The sequence below is a fragment of the Zootoca vivipara genome, chromosome 5 (genome assembly GCF_965207765.1).
Source record: "Zootoca vivipara chromosome 5, rZooViv2.hap1.1, whole genome shotgun sequence".
Lineage (NCBI taxonomy): Eukaryota > Metazoa > Chordata > Lepidosauria > Squamata > Lacertidae > Zootoca > Zootoca vivipara.
Window position 1 is genome coordinate 34,384,311 of NC_142588.1, and position 18,761 is coordinate 34,403,071.

At 45.4% G+C, this 18,761-nt stretch overlaps 1 protein-coding gene across 3 annotated transcripts in view; it reads right to left on the bottom strand.

Moving 5' to 3' along the window:
- Positions 1-18,761, bottom strand: part of CYP26A1 (cytochrome P450 family 26 subfamily A member 1) — a 21,430-nt gene continuing 2,669 nt past the window's right edge. Inside the window, exons 3-8 of one of the 3 annotated variants that reach the window (XM_088670359.1) lie at positions 17,851-18,153; positions 17,573-17,722; positions 13,308-13,442; positions 11,453-11,605; positions 3,142-3,285; positions 1-1,324 (exon numbers count right to left, since the gene is read on the bottom strand). In XM_088670359.1, coding sequence (XP_088526485.1) covers positions 3,181-3,285; positions 11,453-11,605; positions 13,308-13,442; positions 17,573-17,722; positions 17,851-18,153 — 846 coding nt within the window. In that variant the 3' untranslated portion in view covers positions 1-1,324; positions 3,142-3,180. Of the gene's footprint in view, positions 1,325-2,025; positions 2,154-3,141; positions 3,286-5,249; positions 6,010-11,452; positions 11,606-13,307; positions 13,443-17,572; positions 17,723-17,850; positions 18,154-18,761 lie in introns of those variants that run through there. The other 2 variants (XM_060274855.2, XM_035138126.3) reach the window with 2 other exon arrangements.

Sequence of the window (18,761 nt, forward strand, 5' to 3'; positions counted from 1 at the left end):
TAAGTCAACAAGTCCAGTTTATTACTATATTAAATAAACTTTAAAATATACAACTGGATAATGGCTTTATTAAGACCAACCAAAAATGTGGCAAGCGTTTGTGTTCCTGACAACCTTTCACCAGGCAAGGGGTTATGCAAGGGATGAGTTGATTGTACAAGAGAAAATAATAAACAGAAACGTTTGTTTTTTAAAGGCTGGATGTTGGGGCATGGTGTCTGCTTAGAGATTGAGTCTGAGATGGGATTCTGCAGGCTAAGTCCCTTAGGCAGACAATATGATGGTCTCCAGATGTTTTGGCCTACAACTCCAATCATTCTTAGCCAACATGGCCAATGATTGGGGGTGATTATGTGTGGTATTCTACAATCTAGACAGCACCATGATGGCTACCCGTGAGCTAAGCCAACACACACACCAGCTATCCATTAAGGGTCCCAATTGCATGTCTGCATAAGCACCAGAGCAGTGAAAGACCTTCAACACACCGTCAAGACTCAAACCACAAAGAAAATGGCCAGATCTCAGAAAAACTCAAGAGTCAAGAGACTAGGCTTATGGAACAGTTGCATGGTGTACTTAAAGCTTGCAGGGCCCCCACACAGTGGCAACAGGAAGATGGGGCGGTGGGGGCGGGCCACCCTGGGCGGCGTGATCCCAGGGGCACCATTGTGGCTGCCCGTACCACCCCCAAATGCGCGCCACGCCCCTGCGTCCCTGGGGGGCACGGCTGCTCTCCGCCGCTGCCCCCATACTCATGAGTCAAACCTAGTGGACTAGACAAATATGTGAAGACCAGGACTACCTATTACTGTTAGCCCCAATACCTAACCATGGGGCCCTAAGTTCAGGGGCAACTTCCCTGCTCTGATTACCAAACACTGAGGACAAACATCAGGGGAAATTTATTTATAACCTGCTGTGCTTCAGACCTTCCCAGGAACATTTGTATGGCTACTGAGGAAAAGAAAATGATGGACTCTCCATCTGATATAGCAAGGCTCATCAGCCACGTTTTGTCCAAAATCCTATTCATTCATTCATTCATTCATTTGCATGCCGTCCAACTGACTGGGTTGCCCCAACCCCTCTGGGCAGCTTCCAAAAAATTATAAAACCACAGTAAAACATAAAACATTAAAACGTTCTCTATACATAGCATATCTCTTGATAAAACAAGGTTGTCCTTGTGGATTTTTGGCTTTTCTGGCTGTTTTGGGAGTTCCAGGTTCCTGAGCCGTGCACGTGACAAACTTTCTTTTTCGGGTGGAGCTTTGAGCTGCCCTGCAAAGGGGTCTTTATTCTACTGCCAGCCTCCCACCCTCTGAAACAGAATCATTTGGAAGTAATTAAACACTGGTCATGATGTTCCTGTGCCTTCTCACACCCATCCGAGAAAGCCGCCTTTATTTCCATTCCGCAATGAAGGCTGCATAATTCATACAGCTCTTCAAGTCGTCATTTTTCATGCCGATTCGTTAAACAGTTTGGGCTGTCCTGTCCTGAAACGAGCCTTTTCTAAGCTTGCTGCCATCTACTACCTTCCCTGAATTCTTATCCATCATGTTAAGAGATTCTTGCCCATAAACTTAGCCTTTTAGGAGTGATCTGTATATTTCTCGCATTGCATGTGAGAGTGGGGAGCGGGAGATGTTTAGATCTAGAACAGGGACCGCCAGCCAAGACACACACACACACACACAGCTCCCACTTGCTTTCCCAACCTTTGTTGTTCTATGGAAAATATAGCCCCTTCTCTTAAAGTAGTGCCTTTGATCCCTAAGAGTTTTACAATCAGGAATTACTCTAACAACTGATGTGTAACCACTTCTGGGTGGTGGTGGTGGTGGGGTTTGACAGTTGTTAAAAGTACACAATATTGCAAGCATATTTGTGATGAACTTAAAATGCTTAAACTTCCTTAAATGGGTCAGCTTGGGCTAATCAGCTTTTGTGATGTATTTAGCAGATAAATTCTAGGGAGATAACTGCATTAGACTATTGGAGCAAAAACTACAAAGACTCTTGTACCATCTAAAGGATAAACACATTTATTGTTGCGGCTTGTTGGCTGGCGCCCAGCTCATCGGTTGCGTGAAGTGGATCCATTCAGTCTGGAACACCAAACTGCACTGGTGATCCAATTTAAATACCTAAAATGTAAACACCTAAATGTTTGTGATGGTGAATTTAGTAGATTCTGGAATGCTATTGTTAATTAGCAGTGCAACCCTATGTGTGTCTCCTCAGAACAAGTAAGGGAGCGTGGGACTGCAGTCTCTAGAATGGTTTTAAGGAAAAGGTTACACCGCTTTTTTTAAGATGTGATGACTACCTGGATCCATAGACAACAGAAGAAATGGGACAAACTGTTCGAAGCAAGGTTTGCAAATCAAAACACTTGCCAGAGCTTCACAAAGGAATTCCATGAAAACAATACCATGTTGGATTCTATTTCAATTATTTCAGAACATCTAAGCCGTCCGGTAAGGAGCATGAAGGAAAAATTGTAATGGTGAGCTTCGGAAAACAGCTGTAGCCCTCTATGGAAAAGGAAAACCAGGAAGGGAGTATTTGGAAGAGATGCTACCGACTGAATTTTAAGATGCAGAACTGGGCAGCAACTGTTGAAGGAGGACCTGGGAGATCAGGGTTCAAGCATGAAGCCCACTGGGTGACCTTGGAACAGTCATTGTTTCACAACCTAGCTTGCCTGGATTGAACCTGAGATGTTCTGCATGCAAAGGGGATGTTCTATCACTGAGCTATGATCTTTCTCCTTTGATGCTATCAGACAACGAACAGAAGCACATAGTGTGGCTCTGATTTGGCTGTTGCTTCTCAGTATATTCAGCCTCCCTCCCTTTTCGCTTGTTCCCAGTGATACATGACAGCAACTGCTTACATTGAAAGCAAAGGGAGTCATTGCTAAAGGAGCATAACCAAAAGCACCCCCAAAAGTGACCTCCATTGCAAGATTTGTTCTGATCAAATGTATTTGAAATGAGAGAAAAATAAGCACCATGCAAGCCACCCGACACCCCCATCTCTTTAAATTTGGGGTATGAGAATACTTATTGCAACATGCACGGATCATTAATTAGGATTTCCTGGGGCTATATTGTGTTCTAAATAGCTTACCAGCGGGACAGGAAAAACACACTTTGCAAGAATCCCCCGTCACTCTGTGAAATCCAGGTCCCCATTGAAATCAGGATCAGAAACGCACACTGGGGGGAATGGCTTCTGCAGTTTCCATGGGCAAACAGGAATCTCCACTTCCCTCTGAAAACGAAATAAAAGGAAAGTCACATCCATCGAGTTATCCAGAGGACCCAGAGGTTCAACAGTGGGTGCTTTATTTGTGTGGTGGAAGTGATGTATGGTGAGAAAGTTTGTGGGGGGGGGGTTGTGTATGAGTGGTTTTGTTTTTTAAAAAACTATTGACACAACTGAATTACCTTGGTTAATGTTTTGGTGCTTAGTGAAAGCCATGACCATAGCCAGGGCAGAAATGTGACCAAATATTTAAGTCTTTAAGGTTAGCCAAGGTTCAGAGGGTCATTCCTGGGCCATTTTATCCATCATGGTCATGCTTGTGCTGGATATTAGAAGTGTGTCTGCAGAAGGGTTTTCAATTACATCAGCAAACTGGGCGGGTGGGGCAGAGATACTAGTATTTATGTGAAGGGAGCCAGGAAGATGAAGGTTGCAATCCTATACACACTAAACTCAGATGAAGCATAGAGACCTACTTCTGAGCAGACATTTACAGGATTGCACTGTTAAATAGCTCACTTCTCTGCCTATTAATTATTTGTATGACAATTTGCACTGAACACAAGCTGACCTCAAAACGATTTCTTTCTTGATTTTCATTTTAGGTTTTAATAGTTTAATAGTTTTTCAGCAGGAGGGAGGGGAAACAGAATCACTTCAACCTTAGAGGAGTTCACAAATCGATCAAACCAGAAGTTCAACAACCTATCCAATTATTCCACCTTTCCTCCAAGAAGCTCAAAGCGCCATTAACAGTCCTCCCCCCCAGCTCATTTTCTCCTCACAAGAACCCTGTGTGGGATGTTAGCCTAAGAAATAATGACTGGTCAGGTTAGTTTCACAGCCAAGTGAGGATCTGAACCCGGGTCTCCCTGTCCCATTTCCCTGGTGCCTCCAGAAGACCCATAAGCAAGACACAAAGACTATAGCTCTCTCCTGGTGCTCTGCCCCAAGCAATGGCTATTCAAGGGTATACCCTCTCTGACCATGGATGTTCCATATAGAGTGATCATTACTGATAGGCTTGTATTAATTGGTCCTGCACTACAGTTGAACCCATCCATGGGACAAGAGTGGGAGAGAGTGATGGCATGAGCTAGCCTTTGTTTCATATTGTTATGGCAAAAAGCAATGTCTTCCTTTGCCTCTGAATTTGCCTCCAGCTGGAAAAGGAAGTTGCTGTGTGATAGATGCAGAGTGATTTTTCATAAACAAATTCTGTCTTGCCTCTCTTTCAATCCAGTTTTGGATCTTATGCAATCATCTGCTTGTCTCCTTTAGAAAAGTGCAATGAAGCGCATGCAGAGTTTTAGTTACAGCAGCCACACTGCTCAGCCAAGATGGGAGTTTTTCAGGGGAGTGAAGAGTTCATTTCAAAGGTGACCTGTGGCAAACTATTCAACCCAACCTTCCAAGCCTATATTTGCCAAGTATCTTGATCTACTTGCCTGTCAGAGAGTCAAGGCTATGGATGACTTGCAAGCCAGACCTGGCCCTAAGGCAGTTTTGTATCTCACCTGGCCCTCAACCAAGTTTTCAGCATGTAAATATTGCTCAGCTTCCTTTTGTAGGAAAGTGGTGATGAGTGTCTGGAGTCTTCAGATAAAATGTATTTTGTTGCTTTCTCGCACATGGCAAAAAAATAAAATACGGGCTCTCATAACCTTCCTTCAAGGTGGCGCCAACTTTATTTATTAGACACTGACCATTTATGGAGGAGGTCAGATAATTAACTGCCCCCCCCCAAGGTGCAGTCTGGAGAGTAAAGAGGGATGGAAGGAAAAGTCTATTTCCAGGCCCACCTCTGATTTTGGCCATACTTCTTTAAAACACCAGCACATTCCACCAAATTCTACTGTTTTCAGTCGAACTGCCAAGTCTAGTCTGCTTAGGATCAAGGTGTTAACTTGGCTGAACCCACTCTCATAGCAGGTCAAAATTCCCCATATAAATGTAAACAAACACCAACATTCTAGCTGCAGAATTTTATTTATGACATAATTTGGTTCACAGTATACATATAGTTCCATTTAACTTTTGACCATGTGTCTGGATACACATAAAGGTCCTTAAATGGTTTCAACATACCGTAATTAGTAAACAAGCTTTGAGTACAATTCTTAAATAGAAGGAAACTTTATTTCTATAGAAATAAAATTATCCATTTATGGATCCCAAGGACTCATAATTACAGTGCTTGCCTAAAAAATGTTTAATACATGAAATAGCTTTAAAAATATTCTTAGAAAACACACTTATAAATAACTATTACACATTATAAATTTAAATATATAATATTGAATTTAGGACACTATGAAAAGCCATTGTGCATGTTTTAAATTCACCAAAACTTAAGTTAAGATCACAGTAATACTGTCCTGGAATTTATTAAACCCGACCATTGAAACTTGTGAATTTTGTTGGCAGATTGTCCTCTGGATACACAGTAGGGCCGGTCTTCATTGTTGGTGGTCCATTTAAAAGTTGCCAGTCACAGTTCCGGGCCAACTCTACAGTAAAGATTTTTAGAAGAATCTTTGCAAATTCTTTGCCTACACAGCTTCTCAAGCCCCCTCCAAATGGGATGAAGCTGAATCGTGAGGAGTCTTCTGGGAAAGGAGACATGAAGCGGTCGGGGTTGAATTCATCTTTGTTGGTGAAAAGCTCCGCAACATCATGTGTGTCACAGATGCTGTAAATGACATTCCAACCTTTAGGAATCTGGTAACCCTGCAAGAAACAAGAGATGGAATGAGAACACAAAACAGAGACAATGGGTCACATGTATGGAGCCATTTAGGAGAGATGAACGTATTTTGAAAGATGGTGCACCTCATCACAATGGCATTGGGGAAATGGATTCCAAGGCATGGTATGGGTTCTTCTCACCACATAGATTTACAGGCCATCTTCTTCTATAAGACTAAGGATTGATTTAGCAGCGCACCTTTCTGATTTGTCTAACAGCAAGATAACCCAAGCCATCCCCTTACTCACTAAGGGTAATCTACACATGGAAAAGATGCTTCTTTCACTGTTCAAAGCTGATCACCCACGCAGGGAAGACAGAACTAATTCCATGCACCACTTCCTAGGCACATAGGGCCTTTTAGGCTGTGGGAGCCCTTTGGAAATCCAGATGTTGCTGAACTACAACTCTCACCAGCCTTTGCAAGCATGGCCAATGGCCAGGAGTGATGGGGGGGTTGAGTCAACACCTGGAGGGCCAAAGGTGCCCTACACCTGGCACAGGTGATTAGTACCAAGAACGTTCAGAGGCTACCACGCGTATAAAATGGGGAACAGCTGGTCCTACCATTAGGCAGATTGAAATGAGTGCTTAAGGCGGCAGATATGGGTGGAGGGCAGACAGGGCTTTGAGAATCACATGGCCTGGCCTGCACCCCCTAAGCTCGTCTGCCACAGACTCTCTCAGCACTGAAGTCAGTGCTGGTATCCCTTGGTACATGAAGCAGAACACTATCTTGCCCTTTGCCTCAAGCAACAAAATGTATTGGGCTAGCCCTGACAGGGGAGATCCTTTCATTAGTGGAAGGATCTCAATGTCACACTTTCTCGAGAATTGCAGCCTAATCTCTGTGAAATGTAGCTCCCTAATTCGTAATGCATTAGGATGGCAACACCTTTACTATTATAGAAGGGGAAGAGAGGATTACAGTACTAGCTGTGGGAATGTTCAGGAATGTGGATGAGGAGATATTGTTTAATATATCCTATATAGGCTGGAGGCCTTGAGGGAGAGACTCACTAAGATGTGTGTAGTCCAAGAGGTCTGGTCCAAGAGAGACAGAAATGGCTGTTTCCTTCAGAATTTATGTGCCACTTCCCCAACTCATTTGCATGTGAAGGAAGAGGAAACTAGGCTTAGTCATATCCTCCTCCTCAGTCCTCCAAGTGGACTATCTAGGGATTGTTGTGACTTGACTGCACTTAACCCTTTGCATCCCACAAACCCCTTCTCAGGCAATTCACAACATACACAAAAACATACATAAACAACTTTAATCAACCACCCAAGAGTCCCAGCTTGTCACGAAGATCCTGGAACTTCTCTCTTGGCAGGGGCTTTGTTAGGACATCTGCAGTCATCTGGTCAGTGTTGCAGTAACACATTTCAACAAGTCCATCCTCGATCACCTGGCGTATGTAGTGGTACCTGACCCCAATGTGTTTGGTGCGTGCAAGGAACTTTTCGCTTTGTGTCAGCTTCATACTGCTCTGGTTATCCTCCATCAAGCTGACAGGTCCCTTCCTTGGCACGCCAAAGTCCTTCAGGAGTTGATCCAGCCAGGCGATCTCTCTGCAAGCCTCCGAAGTTGCAATGTATTGGGATTCTGAGGACGATAAAACTATACATTTCTGTTTATAACTTCCCCATGCAATAGCTCCATCCCCATACATAAAAACATAACCACTGGTGGACTTACAATCCTTATTATCCCAAGCCCAATCCGCGTCAGTATACCCAAGCAGTTTAGGGTCTCTGACGGCTGGCAGTTTTAATTTACAGTCCATGGTTCCCTTTAGATAACGAACAACCCTCTTAACACCAGCCCAATCATGCTCAGTGGGACAACTTACTTTCCTACTTAGGATCCCCACTGCACTTGCCAGGTCAGGTCTGCATGTGGTAACCAAATACAAAAGTTTGCCGACCGCTGACCTGTATTGCGTGTTGTTTGGCAGCAACTTCGAACCTTGTTGATTCTTCAAGAAGTCTGTGGCCATCGGTGTCGCAGCTGGGTGTGCATCCTGCATCTGCATGCTTTCAATCAGTTCAGTTATCTTTTGCCTTTGGCTGAGTAAGAACGATGCATCCTCTTCTCTCTCAACTTGAATTCCCAAGTAGTATTTCACTTTTCCTAGTTCCTTGACCTCTACTTCCCTGTTGAGGTGTTTGACTATGTCTTTATAGTCCTTCTCATTTGACGTAGAAATTAAAAGGTCATCAACAAAGGCTAAAATGTACGAAAACTGTCCATCCCTTTGTTTGGTGTACAAGCACTTATCAGCAGTCCCTTGCTTGTACCCAAGCTGCACCAGCATCTCATGAAGTTTCTGGTTCCAAGCCCTTGCTGCTTGCTTCAAACCATAAAGTCCTTTCTGCAGCTTGCACACTAGATGTGCCTCATTTGGTTTAATGAAACCTTTGGGCTGCTTCATATAAATCTGCTCAGAAATTTCGCCATGAAGAAAGGCTGTCGCAATGTCAATATGGTAAACCGACATTTGCTTAGATGCTGCAATACTTAAAAGTAGTCTGACACTGCTGTATCGAACTGTCGGTGCAAACACTTGATCGTAATCCTCACCATACTTCTGGGAAAAACCTTGTGCCACAAGCCTAGCTTTGTAGCGTTGCACCTCCCCTTCTGAACCCTTTTTAACTTTGAACACCCATTTACTTCCAATTGCTTCCTTACCAGGAGGTAGTTCTGTGAGTGTCCAGGTCCTGTTCTGATGAAGTGCATCTATCTCCTCCTGAGCAGCTTTCCTCCAGAGACTGGCTTCATCCGGTGGCATCCTCTCTATCTCTTCCCATTTGGAAGGTTCCTGTGGAGACGCCGACCTTGTAAGGTAGGACAGCCGTAATGGTGGAACACCTCTGTTGGTTCTGGATGAGTGTCTGACCTCTGGTCTTTTGACCGCATCAGCTTCCTCATCCTCCTCCAGCAGTGGCATATCCCCATACAGCTGCTCCTCATCCTCTTCGTCTCTGGTGCTGCCAGGGGCCTGAACCTCCGTGTCTTCTCGGGTGTCACCTATAGGGGGTGCTACGACACTAGAAGGTGGATTAGTGCTTTGTATTGGTTCAAGAGGATAAAATACAAACTCCTCACTTGTTGGTTCCAGACTTGCTTGATCCCTTTTGCTTGGTTGGGCCATCCTTGTAGACTGGTTCCGCTGGTTCTCTGAAATATTAAGCTCATATACACCATCCTTTAGTGTGCCCTGAGCACAAACTTCATCATGCTTAGTCACAATACATTGCCCTTTTTCAAATGTAATTTTAAATCCTTTCCTGTCCAAACTGGAAACACTCAGTAAGTTGCAATTGAGTTTTGGTGCAAACTTAACTTCAGTCACTTTTGTATTAATTGTCTCATAATCTACGTTGAATTGCAAGTTCACAGTTCCTGCACCAAATGCCTTTACAATGTTGCCATCAGCAATCTCAATTTCAGAGGATTCATCCTCATTAATCTCATTAAAATACTCCTTTTCATAACAGAAATGAGAACTCGCTCCACTGTCAAGAATCCACTTATTGCGCTTATTTTCACAATCCTGGACAGCTAAACTTCTCTCCTGCATCAACATGGTTTGCTCATGACTCCCCTTCTTAACACCTTGTGGTTTTGAGGGGTGGGATTCAACTTTATCCCCATTTCGACTCTTGCAGTTCCTTGCTATGTGGTTTTTCCCATTGCATTTAAAACAAATTATTTCTCTAGATGTCTCTCTGGACTTTCCAAAATGCTTGGATGCATAGCTGCTATCCTTCCTCCTTGGATTCCTTTCTTGAGAATCAAGGCTATCTCTGCATTCCTCTCTTAAATGGTTGATAAGCTCATTAAAAGTTAAATCCTTTGTGTGATCCATTATACTTTTAAATGGAGCAAACGTAGGTCCCAATGATGCAAGCATAAACGTTACTTTAGTCACATCATCAAAGGCTCTGGGAGTAAGGGCAATTCTTTGAACAATCTCAGAAAAATTCTTAAAATGCTCTGTAAACTCTTCTCTAGAATTCATCTTCAACTTGAGTAACTTATCCAACAAGTATCTATAGGAACTCTCTGTAGATTGTGCATAAATGCGTTCAATGTCCTCTAGGATCTTAGATGCATCATCTTCAAAATTTATCATCAATAGATGCTCATTCCTCAAACTGCTCAAAATTATGTGCTTGGCTTCATCATTTTTAATACTCCAAGCTTCTATCTTGGCTAAAGCTTCTGCATCGGTTCCTGTAGGCTTTTCTTCCTTAATGGCCTGCAGAACACACCTAGCAGCAAGATAAACTAAAATGCGCTGCTTCCACTGCACAAAATTATTGTCATCCAGCAGCATAAAACTTGGTCTTGCTTCACTATCAAAACTGGAGCTTGCCATCTTAAAATTTCAAAAATTTCAAAAATGTTCAAAATTCAAAAATCCTAACAAAAATCAAAATCTCAAAAATCTCAAAAATATCTTCACTACCTGTGAGCTTTCTCAGTGCTGTAAACTCCGAGGGAGGGGAGGGGTAGTTAATCCCCCAAGCACACTGCAAAACAAAGAGACCATGTGCTCAACCAGGAAATCCTAACTGGAAAAATCCTACAAAATCACAATCCAAATCAATCCTTCAAAAATACACAAAATACGCAACTCTGGGCTGCCATAACCCTTTGTGGGAATGTTCAGGAATGTGGATGAGGAGATATTGTTTAATATATCCTATCCCCGCTTGCGCTAGCAAGCACCAAACTTTAGCAGAGTAAAAACATTCCCCTTTTTCAAAATACACAGCAGAAAAACGTTTGCGCAGGCTTGATTTAAGCCGCTAAAATAAAGTGTATTTTCCTGGTATTTCCCCTTTTTCCTTCTTAACAGAAAAGACACGACACAATGCTCTTAAAAGTATAAAAGATGTTTACTTACAAGCATCCTGAGGTACAGCACACTCAAGAGGTAGACTTGCTTAGTTAAAAGGTAATATATACATTGTGAAGTTCACTTATAAGAAGTGAGACTCCATCTCATCTCTCTCTCTAGGCTGGAGGCCTTGAGGGAGAGACTCACTAAGATGTGTGTAGTCCAAGAGGTCTGGTCCAAGAGAGACAGAAATGGCTGTTTCCTTCAGAATTTATGTGCCACTTCCCCAACTCATTTGCATGTGAAGGAAGAGGAAACTAGGCTTAGTCATATCCTCCTCCTCAGTCCTCCAAGTGGACTATCTAGGGATTGTTGTGACTTGACTGCACTTAACCCTTTGCATCCCACACTAGCTCCTTACAGGTATTCCTGCACCTTTTGTAAAGTTGCATATTGGAGATTTTCAGCAGGCAGACTTCTTCCTAGCATCACACTGGAGAAAATCAGCAGAACCACCATTTAGAACTGAGGTGTTATAGGGACTCAATGAAAATGGGCTTTGCCTGCTTACATTTAGCTCAAAAGTCTTGAGAGCCACTCTGAATCCTCCAGGAACTGGTGGGCTCAGACGGAGAGTCTCCTTGATGACACAGCCAGTGTACTTCAGCTGTTCCAAGAGTTCCATTTCCAAATGCTTCTCTTGGCTCATGTTGCCCAGCAATCCCTGAAAGCAAAGGGTATGTCTTGAGTACCAGTGTAGAGAGAAGGCTTAGCAATCCGGCGGCGGCACTCACACCCTACAGGGCCACCTGCATTCATCCGATAGATCCCAAAGCAAGATCCCACTTAACCACAGGAAAAGAACTTGCAGGCTAAGGTCACATTCACGCCATACACTTAAAAAGAGCAGTATCCATGCCGCTTTAAACAGCCATGGCTTCCCACAAAATATTATGGGAGCTGTAGTTTGTTATGGGTGCTGAGAGTTGCAAGGAGAGTTGGCTCTGCCACTAGACAGCCTCAGGCAGCAAAGCCCCCAAGGCTCTGCAAGTGGCCCACCTGCCCCCAGAAGCAGCATCAGTATCGGGCAGGATCTTAGGAAGAAATCTAATGGTTTGGGCGAGCTCTTGCCTGAAATTGATGTCGATGCCAGTACCACTTCTCCACCACTGACGGAGGCAGCAGGATGAATGAAGCAGGGGCACCATCTGCAGCAGTGGCAGGGCAAGGTGGCACTTCCTGTTTCACCTCTAGCGGTGAAACAGGACACAATGCCCCTGGCAACAATTCCCTTTTAAGAGAATAGGGAACGTTTCATCTGCCAGTGATATTTTCTTATATTTGAAACCATCTAGAAAAAGATACTGCCCGTTTAAACGGGGGATATCTTTTTTATATTTAAAAAGTCATAATATTTTAATTAGTAAAGCTAATCTTTATCTCTCAGCTTTAATTAGTAAAGCTAATCTTTATTTTTTATATCAGTACTTCTACATGGGAAAATATTTTATATTTTATATTTTATATGCACTCTAGTGGGTAAGATATATACAAAGAGACCAGCAGAAGTTTGGCATATTCAATATAGACCTTGGGCAGCAGTCAACTAAATAGTTGTACTGCCATACCCAAATCTGCTCCAGAAGATTGAGGAGAACCCCAAAACAGATTTAAGAGGTGAGCTGGGGGAGGTCGTTCTGTTGCACAAAGGAGGAATTAAAAAGGTAAAGGACCCCTGACAGTTAAGTCCAGTCGCAAACGATTCTGGGGTTGTGGCGCTCAACCCGCTTTACGGACCGAGGGAGCAAATGTTTGTCCGCAGACAGTTTTTCTAGGTGATGTGGCCAGTATGACTAAGCCGCTTCTGGCAAAGCCAGAGCAGTGCACAGAAACACAGTTTACTTTCCTGCTGGAGCCGCACCTATTTTTCTACTTGCACTTTGACGTGCTTTTGAACTGCTAGGTGGGCAGGAGCTGGGACTGAGCAATGGGAGCTAACCCCGTCGTGGGGATTCGAACCGCCGACCTTCTGATCAGCAAGCCCAAGAGGCTCAGTGGTTTAGACCACAGCACCAAATGCAACCCCTTTAGCATCACACCTGATCATCATTCCACCTATTTATTTATAGGGTTGTTAATATGACCAGACTCATTTGTAATCTGTGCCAGCAGGGTTTCCAAAGCAAGTCTCCCAGCTCCATTTCCAAGACTGTCTACAGCAGGCATGTCAAACCTGCGGTCCTCCAGATGTTTTGGCCTACAACTCCCATGATCCCTAGCTAGCAGGACCAGTGGTTGGGGAAGATGGGAATTGTAGTCCAAAACATCTGGAGGGCCACAGGTTTGACATGCCTGGTCTACAGGATCACAGCAGCCTGCTTCATGCACAATACAGCCTGACTTCCAAACACTCAGACAACACCCACCTTCTCCTGCAATTCCTTCCTCACTTTCTGCAGCACATCTCGGTGAAGGCCTAGGAAAGTAATCAAAGATGTTGCAGCACTGGCAGTTGTCTCGTGCCCAGCAAAAAGAAGCTCCGTTGCAGATTCTTTCAGCTCCTTTAGATGGAGAGGAAAAACAGGAGAAAGAATATCAGACTGTACTTTGCACAAGAATCCTTTTACTTCAGGGATATCACACACACAAAGTGGCTGCAGAGGAAAACTTCCCAGGGACACAGATACTTTATGGCAATGTTGTTATGCTAAGTTCATGGGTGCCTCTTATTTCTCTTTTATTATTTTTTTGTATTTTACAAATGTCCAGAGACCACGTGTCATTGGACAGCATAGCATTATTGTAATATATATATTGCCCAGAGTTTTGCAACAAAGATTAGCTTGTTAGATTGGAAGCAGTAGGAAGGACAGTTGTTACTTCCTGCAAGATCTCTCCTCTTCCGGGAGGGGAGACTTTGCGGGCAGGACCCGCTCCATGCGACAAGCAGGGGGGCGTGTTTCGGCCCCATGCTACAGCCCCGCTGCCGTGCCAAGCCTCTGGCTGGCCAATAGGGCCAGCCTGGGGGCAGGGCCTGCATACATTTAAGGCAGCGCGGCAGCATTCAAATTCTCCTTCTGGTGTGTTTGAGGACTGGTTGTGGCCATCATCCAACCCTCCTCTTACAGGGGTATCCCCTTAAGGAATCCGGCGGTCGTGGATCCCGTCTGATGCCCTGCTGAGGGCTAGGGCCATGGCACGACCCCCGGTGACACTAGGGGGAGCTTTCAGTTGTATTTGCATCAACAGGCTCCTCCCTCGGGGTGTTAACCTGATATGACACCCCGCTGAGCGGGGTGGAGTCACACTTCCTGGGGTGGAGTCACACTTCCTAGGGTGTCCAATGCCTAAGCCAATACCTCTCATTTGCTCTAACGAATAAAGTTGTGGCCTTATTTTACCCATTAACTCAAATCCATGTGTCACTGTGTCTTTATTTCTCGCGGGGGGCGGGTCCTCGAATCGCAAATACCCATCACTATCCCCTTTCAAAATGTGGCCTCCCAAATCGCTGCTGATCAGCCAATGATTCTTCCTTTCCCTGAAACCCCTCACCATCCAAGCCCCCTTTCCTGCTTTGTCCTCAAAAATCCTCACTGACAAAACAGGTCTTCTCCTTCCCCTTCCAGTTCTGCCAGTCTGAATGGTCTATTCTCCTCCCAGTGCTTTCAAGGGTTACCACCTTCCCATTCCATACCTTCCCCCTTGGCTTCAGATTGCACACTCAATATCCACCTGCTCTTTTCCACCTGAATATACTGCAATCCACTCCCTATGCTTTCCACATTCCTTTGACATCTGCACCACTTTACCCCTACTAAAGATGACACCAACTTGCCCTAAAGATGGTTTGAAAATGCGCAGGAAGCAAGAGGCAGGAGCATAGCAGGTCACACTGCATGGTCTATGGCAGGGTTTCCCAAACTTGGGCCTCCAGACGTTTTTTGGACTACAATTCCCATCATCCCTGACTACAGGTCCTGCTAGCTAGGGATGATGAGAGTCCAAACACAGCTGGAGAGCCAAGTTTGAGAAACCCTGGTCTATGGGATGGTGCAGGGCATGTGAAGGGAGGAAGAGGGGAAATCCCATTGTGAGTAATCCTTGCACTAGCAGGACTTCCACTTTGTTTTCTACTGTCACTTTCCATCTGGTTTTCCCACAACAATTGCATCTTGCTGAGTCAAATTCATTAACTATCTGATAATCCCTTGCAATGAGAAGCGAGAAATCTTCCACTGACTAAGAGCAGAGCTGAAGAAGGTAGGATACAGAGGGAGCCAAGCAAGAAATGTGGTGATAAACTGGGTCTAAGGCAGTAGAGGACAAACCTAGACAGCATCTTAAAAAGCAGAGACATTACCTTGCCAACAAAGGTCCATCTAGTTAAAGCTATGGTTTTCCCAGTAGTGATGTATGGAAGTGAGAGCTGGACCATAAAGAAGGCTGATTGCCAAAGAATTGATGCTTTTGAATTATGGTGCTGGAGGAGACTCTTGAGAGTCCCATGGACTGCAAGAAGATCAAACCTATCCATTCTAAAGGAAATCAGCCCTGAGTGCTCACTGGAAGGACAGATCGTGAAGCTGAGGCTCCAATACTTTAGCCACCTCAGGAGAAGAGAAGACTCCCTGGAAAAGACCCGGATGTTGGGAAAGATTGAGGGCACAAGGAGAAGGGGACAACAGAGGATGAGATTGTTGGACAGTGTTCTCGAAGCTACCAATATGAGTCTGACAAAACTGCGGGAGGCAGTGCAAGACAGGAGTGCCTGGCGTGCTATGGTCCATGGGGTCACGAAGAGTCGGACACGACTAAACGACTAAACAACAACAACAAGGCAGTTAGAGAGATCAGGGAGGATGGGAGCACAGTATTCACCTTTGAATTGGGCAAGCAGCAAGGATATCATCTTTGATCTTAGTCAAGTCCATTGCAGAGGAGAGGAGAGAAAAGTCAGGTTGTAAGGCAGGGATGGGGAACTTTTGGCCCTCCAGATGTTCCTGGGCTTAACTTCCCATCAGTCCTAGTCAGCATAGCCAATTGTCAATAATGATGGGAAATAGGGCCACAGGTTCCTCACTCCTGTACTGCAGAGTCAAGACAAGTGTGGTTGTAAGAGACAGAAGCAAGCACTTTCCAGGAGTTAAGAAACATGCAAGAGAAATTGGCTGGTAGTTAGATGTCAGGTTAACACTGTTTAACTCAGCCCTCTAGGCAACACTGCCACTATCATTTCAGATTGCTCCTTAACTGCTGCTCCTTGCGTGGTTTTTTATTGTTATTGTTGCACATTTTAGGAATTGGTTTGGTGTTGGGGAATGTTCTCCGGTGTAGAGTAGAGCAAGATATAAATGGGCTAAATAAGTAAGCAAGAGTGGAGCACAGTGCTTGTCTCAAATCCTGCTGTGAATTAAGAGAACAAAGCTGCCATAGGTTTAGCACCCAAGTGTGCTTTGAATCTCCACCCAGCAATGAAACCACTTGAGAGCGACTTGGGCCAGTCTCTTTCTCAGCCTATTCTACCGTACAGGGTCGCTGTATCCACTACAACCACACTAGCTCTCAAAGAATTCAATTTCCCCTTTATGCCTTGTTCCTACAGAAATGCATGCAGCTTTAAAAGCAGCCAATTAAAACTCATGCAATCAACTAAGGTTTCTTAAGAGGTGACAGTCCTAATGGGTGTCACCCTTACCTGTAAGCCCCAACTCAATGGCAATTATTTCTGAACAGACATGTACAGGAATATATATACCCCTAGAGTTCAGTGCAGGCTTCTTCAACCTCGGCCCTCCAGCTGTTTTTGGGCTACAACTCCCATGATCCCTAGCTAGTCAGGGAACATTACTTCAATTCAAATAAAAGTGTTGGGGTTTTTGTTTTGTTTTTTAAACTGAATAGGATGCCAAACATCCAGGTAAGTCACCATCTGAGAAGGCCAGCCCACTGCTTTGCATCACAACATGCCACACAGTAAATAATAAAATACCCCTTCAGAAAAAATGGACTCATGTCAAGGAGAACTATATTTTAAAAAGCAGTGTTTTGAATGATCCTGGAGAAAGGATGTTTTCTAAAAGAGCATAAAATGGGAACAAAGGGCATGAAAGTCTGCTGGGGGGGGTTCTCTGAATGAAGAGCAGGATGGCCTTACACACACACACACACACACACACACACACACACACACACACACACCAATACAATCTTCCTTCTCAAAGGAAACTTTTTTAACGCTGCACAGAAAGGCAGAAAGCCCTTCCCAGACATTGAGATCTAACAGCAGAGGAAGAATTGTTGAGTTTCGCCTGTCCTGTCACTACACACAAAACCCCTGAATATTCTAAACAGGACACTACCCTTGTTAGAAATTTCCAGCCCCTTTACAAAGTGGTGGGGGGGACCATATTTAACTCTATCTTTTGAACGGAGGAAATGCTGACAGTGCTTTCTGCGCAACTGAATCTGCCTAACCAGGATAGGCTGCACCTGGTGACTTTCTGCCTGCTATGCAGCCTTTAAAAACCCAGCCTGGCAACCCTAACTTCGAAAGAGCAGGCGTTATTGACTCAGGTGCATCCTAGAGTCCCTGATGGCTACTAAACCACCTCCAGCACTGGAATCCTGCCCCCCAAAGCTGAGAGAGAGAGAGATGTCAGGATCCCAGCGCCTTGGGACCTCTCCCCACCTGCATGTTGAGCTGCTCCCCGTTTGCCTGCGTGTGCTCCATCAGCAACTGCAGCGCGTCCTTGTAGCCGTCGGGGGGCTCCTTCCCGGCCAGCTTCGCCTGGATGCTCTCCTCAATCTTGGCGTGGATGACATCGCGCGCCCTCAAGCCCTGGAAGCAAGAGCGGGATCCCTTCAGAGAGGCGGGCTCCCTTCTTGCGAGTGCCGCTTGCCATGTCCGGGCAGGGGGTCCCCCTCGGGCCACCTCCCACCTCCACAACCTCTCAGACCACCCTTTACCTTGTAAAGGCCGCTGAAAGGCAAGTCGATGGGCAGCGAGAAGAGGTTGCGGATCATCTCCTCGAAGGCCTCCATGAGGTGCTGCTCGCCGTCCGAGTCCGCCGTCGGGCTGGGCCGGAAGCCCAGTAGGATGCGCATGGCGATGCGGAACATGAGGCGTTTCACCTCCGGGTAAACCAGCAGGCAAGAGCCGCCGCCGCCGGCGCTCACCAGGAGCCACTGGCGCAGGCAGGCGCTCACCTCTTCCTGGATGACCGGCATGTAGTGCTGCAGGGCCTCCCGGGAGAAAGCGCGCATGATTACCTGCGGCGGAAGGAGAGGCGGTTACTTTTAAGGGGACCCTCGGGCTGGAGGAAACTTTTAAAATGGGAAAAAAACCGCAAAGCTAAACAAGTGAGTGCTCCAAGTCTGGCGGAAAGCCACAGCGCTTCGTCCTGCGCTCTTCAGCTTGCCAAGTGGGTCCTCCCACAAAAAATGGCGAGAGGTTTTTTTAAAAAGAGGTCTGCGCGCCCGCGGTTAAAAACTTCGGTGGCGCGTTTGGAAAGGCCGTGGATTCGAATTCAGAGGGTTGTTCCTCCCTCGCTGCATGTCAAGACCAGGGGCGCGGAGAGCCAGCCCCGTACCCCCGATATCAAAGGCACTTGCTTCCAAGTAAGTCTGCTTAGGAGTCGGCCCAAACGCCAACAGGTTCCAGGCGCTAAACTCGGCGATTAAGGCTGCAAGCAGATGGCTGGACATCAGAGTAAATCCCACCGAACTCGATGGGGCGGATCGAGGCTCCAAAAGTCCCCAGTTCAAAGCAGAGGAGAGAGAAAACTGTTGTTTCGCGGTTTTGAGTTAGGAGGCGCCTTTCCAAAAGAAAACCTTCGGAGAAGGACTGTGGGGAGTTGGGGGGGGGGCGTCAACATTGC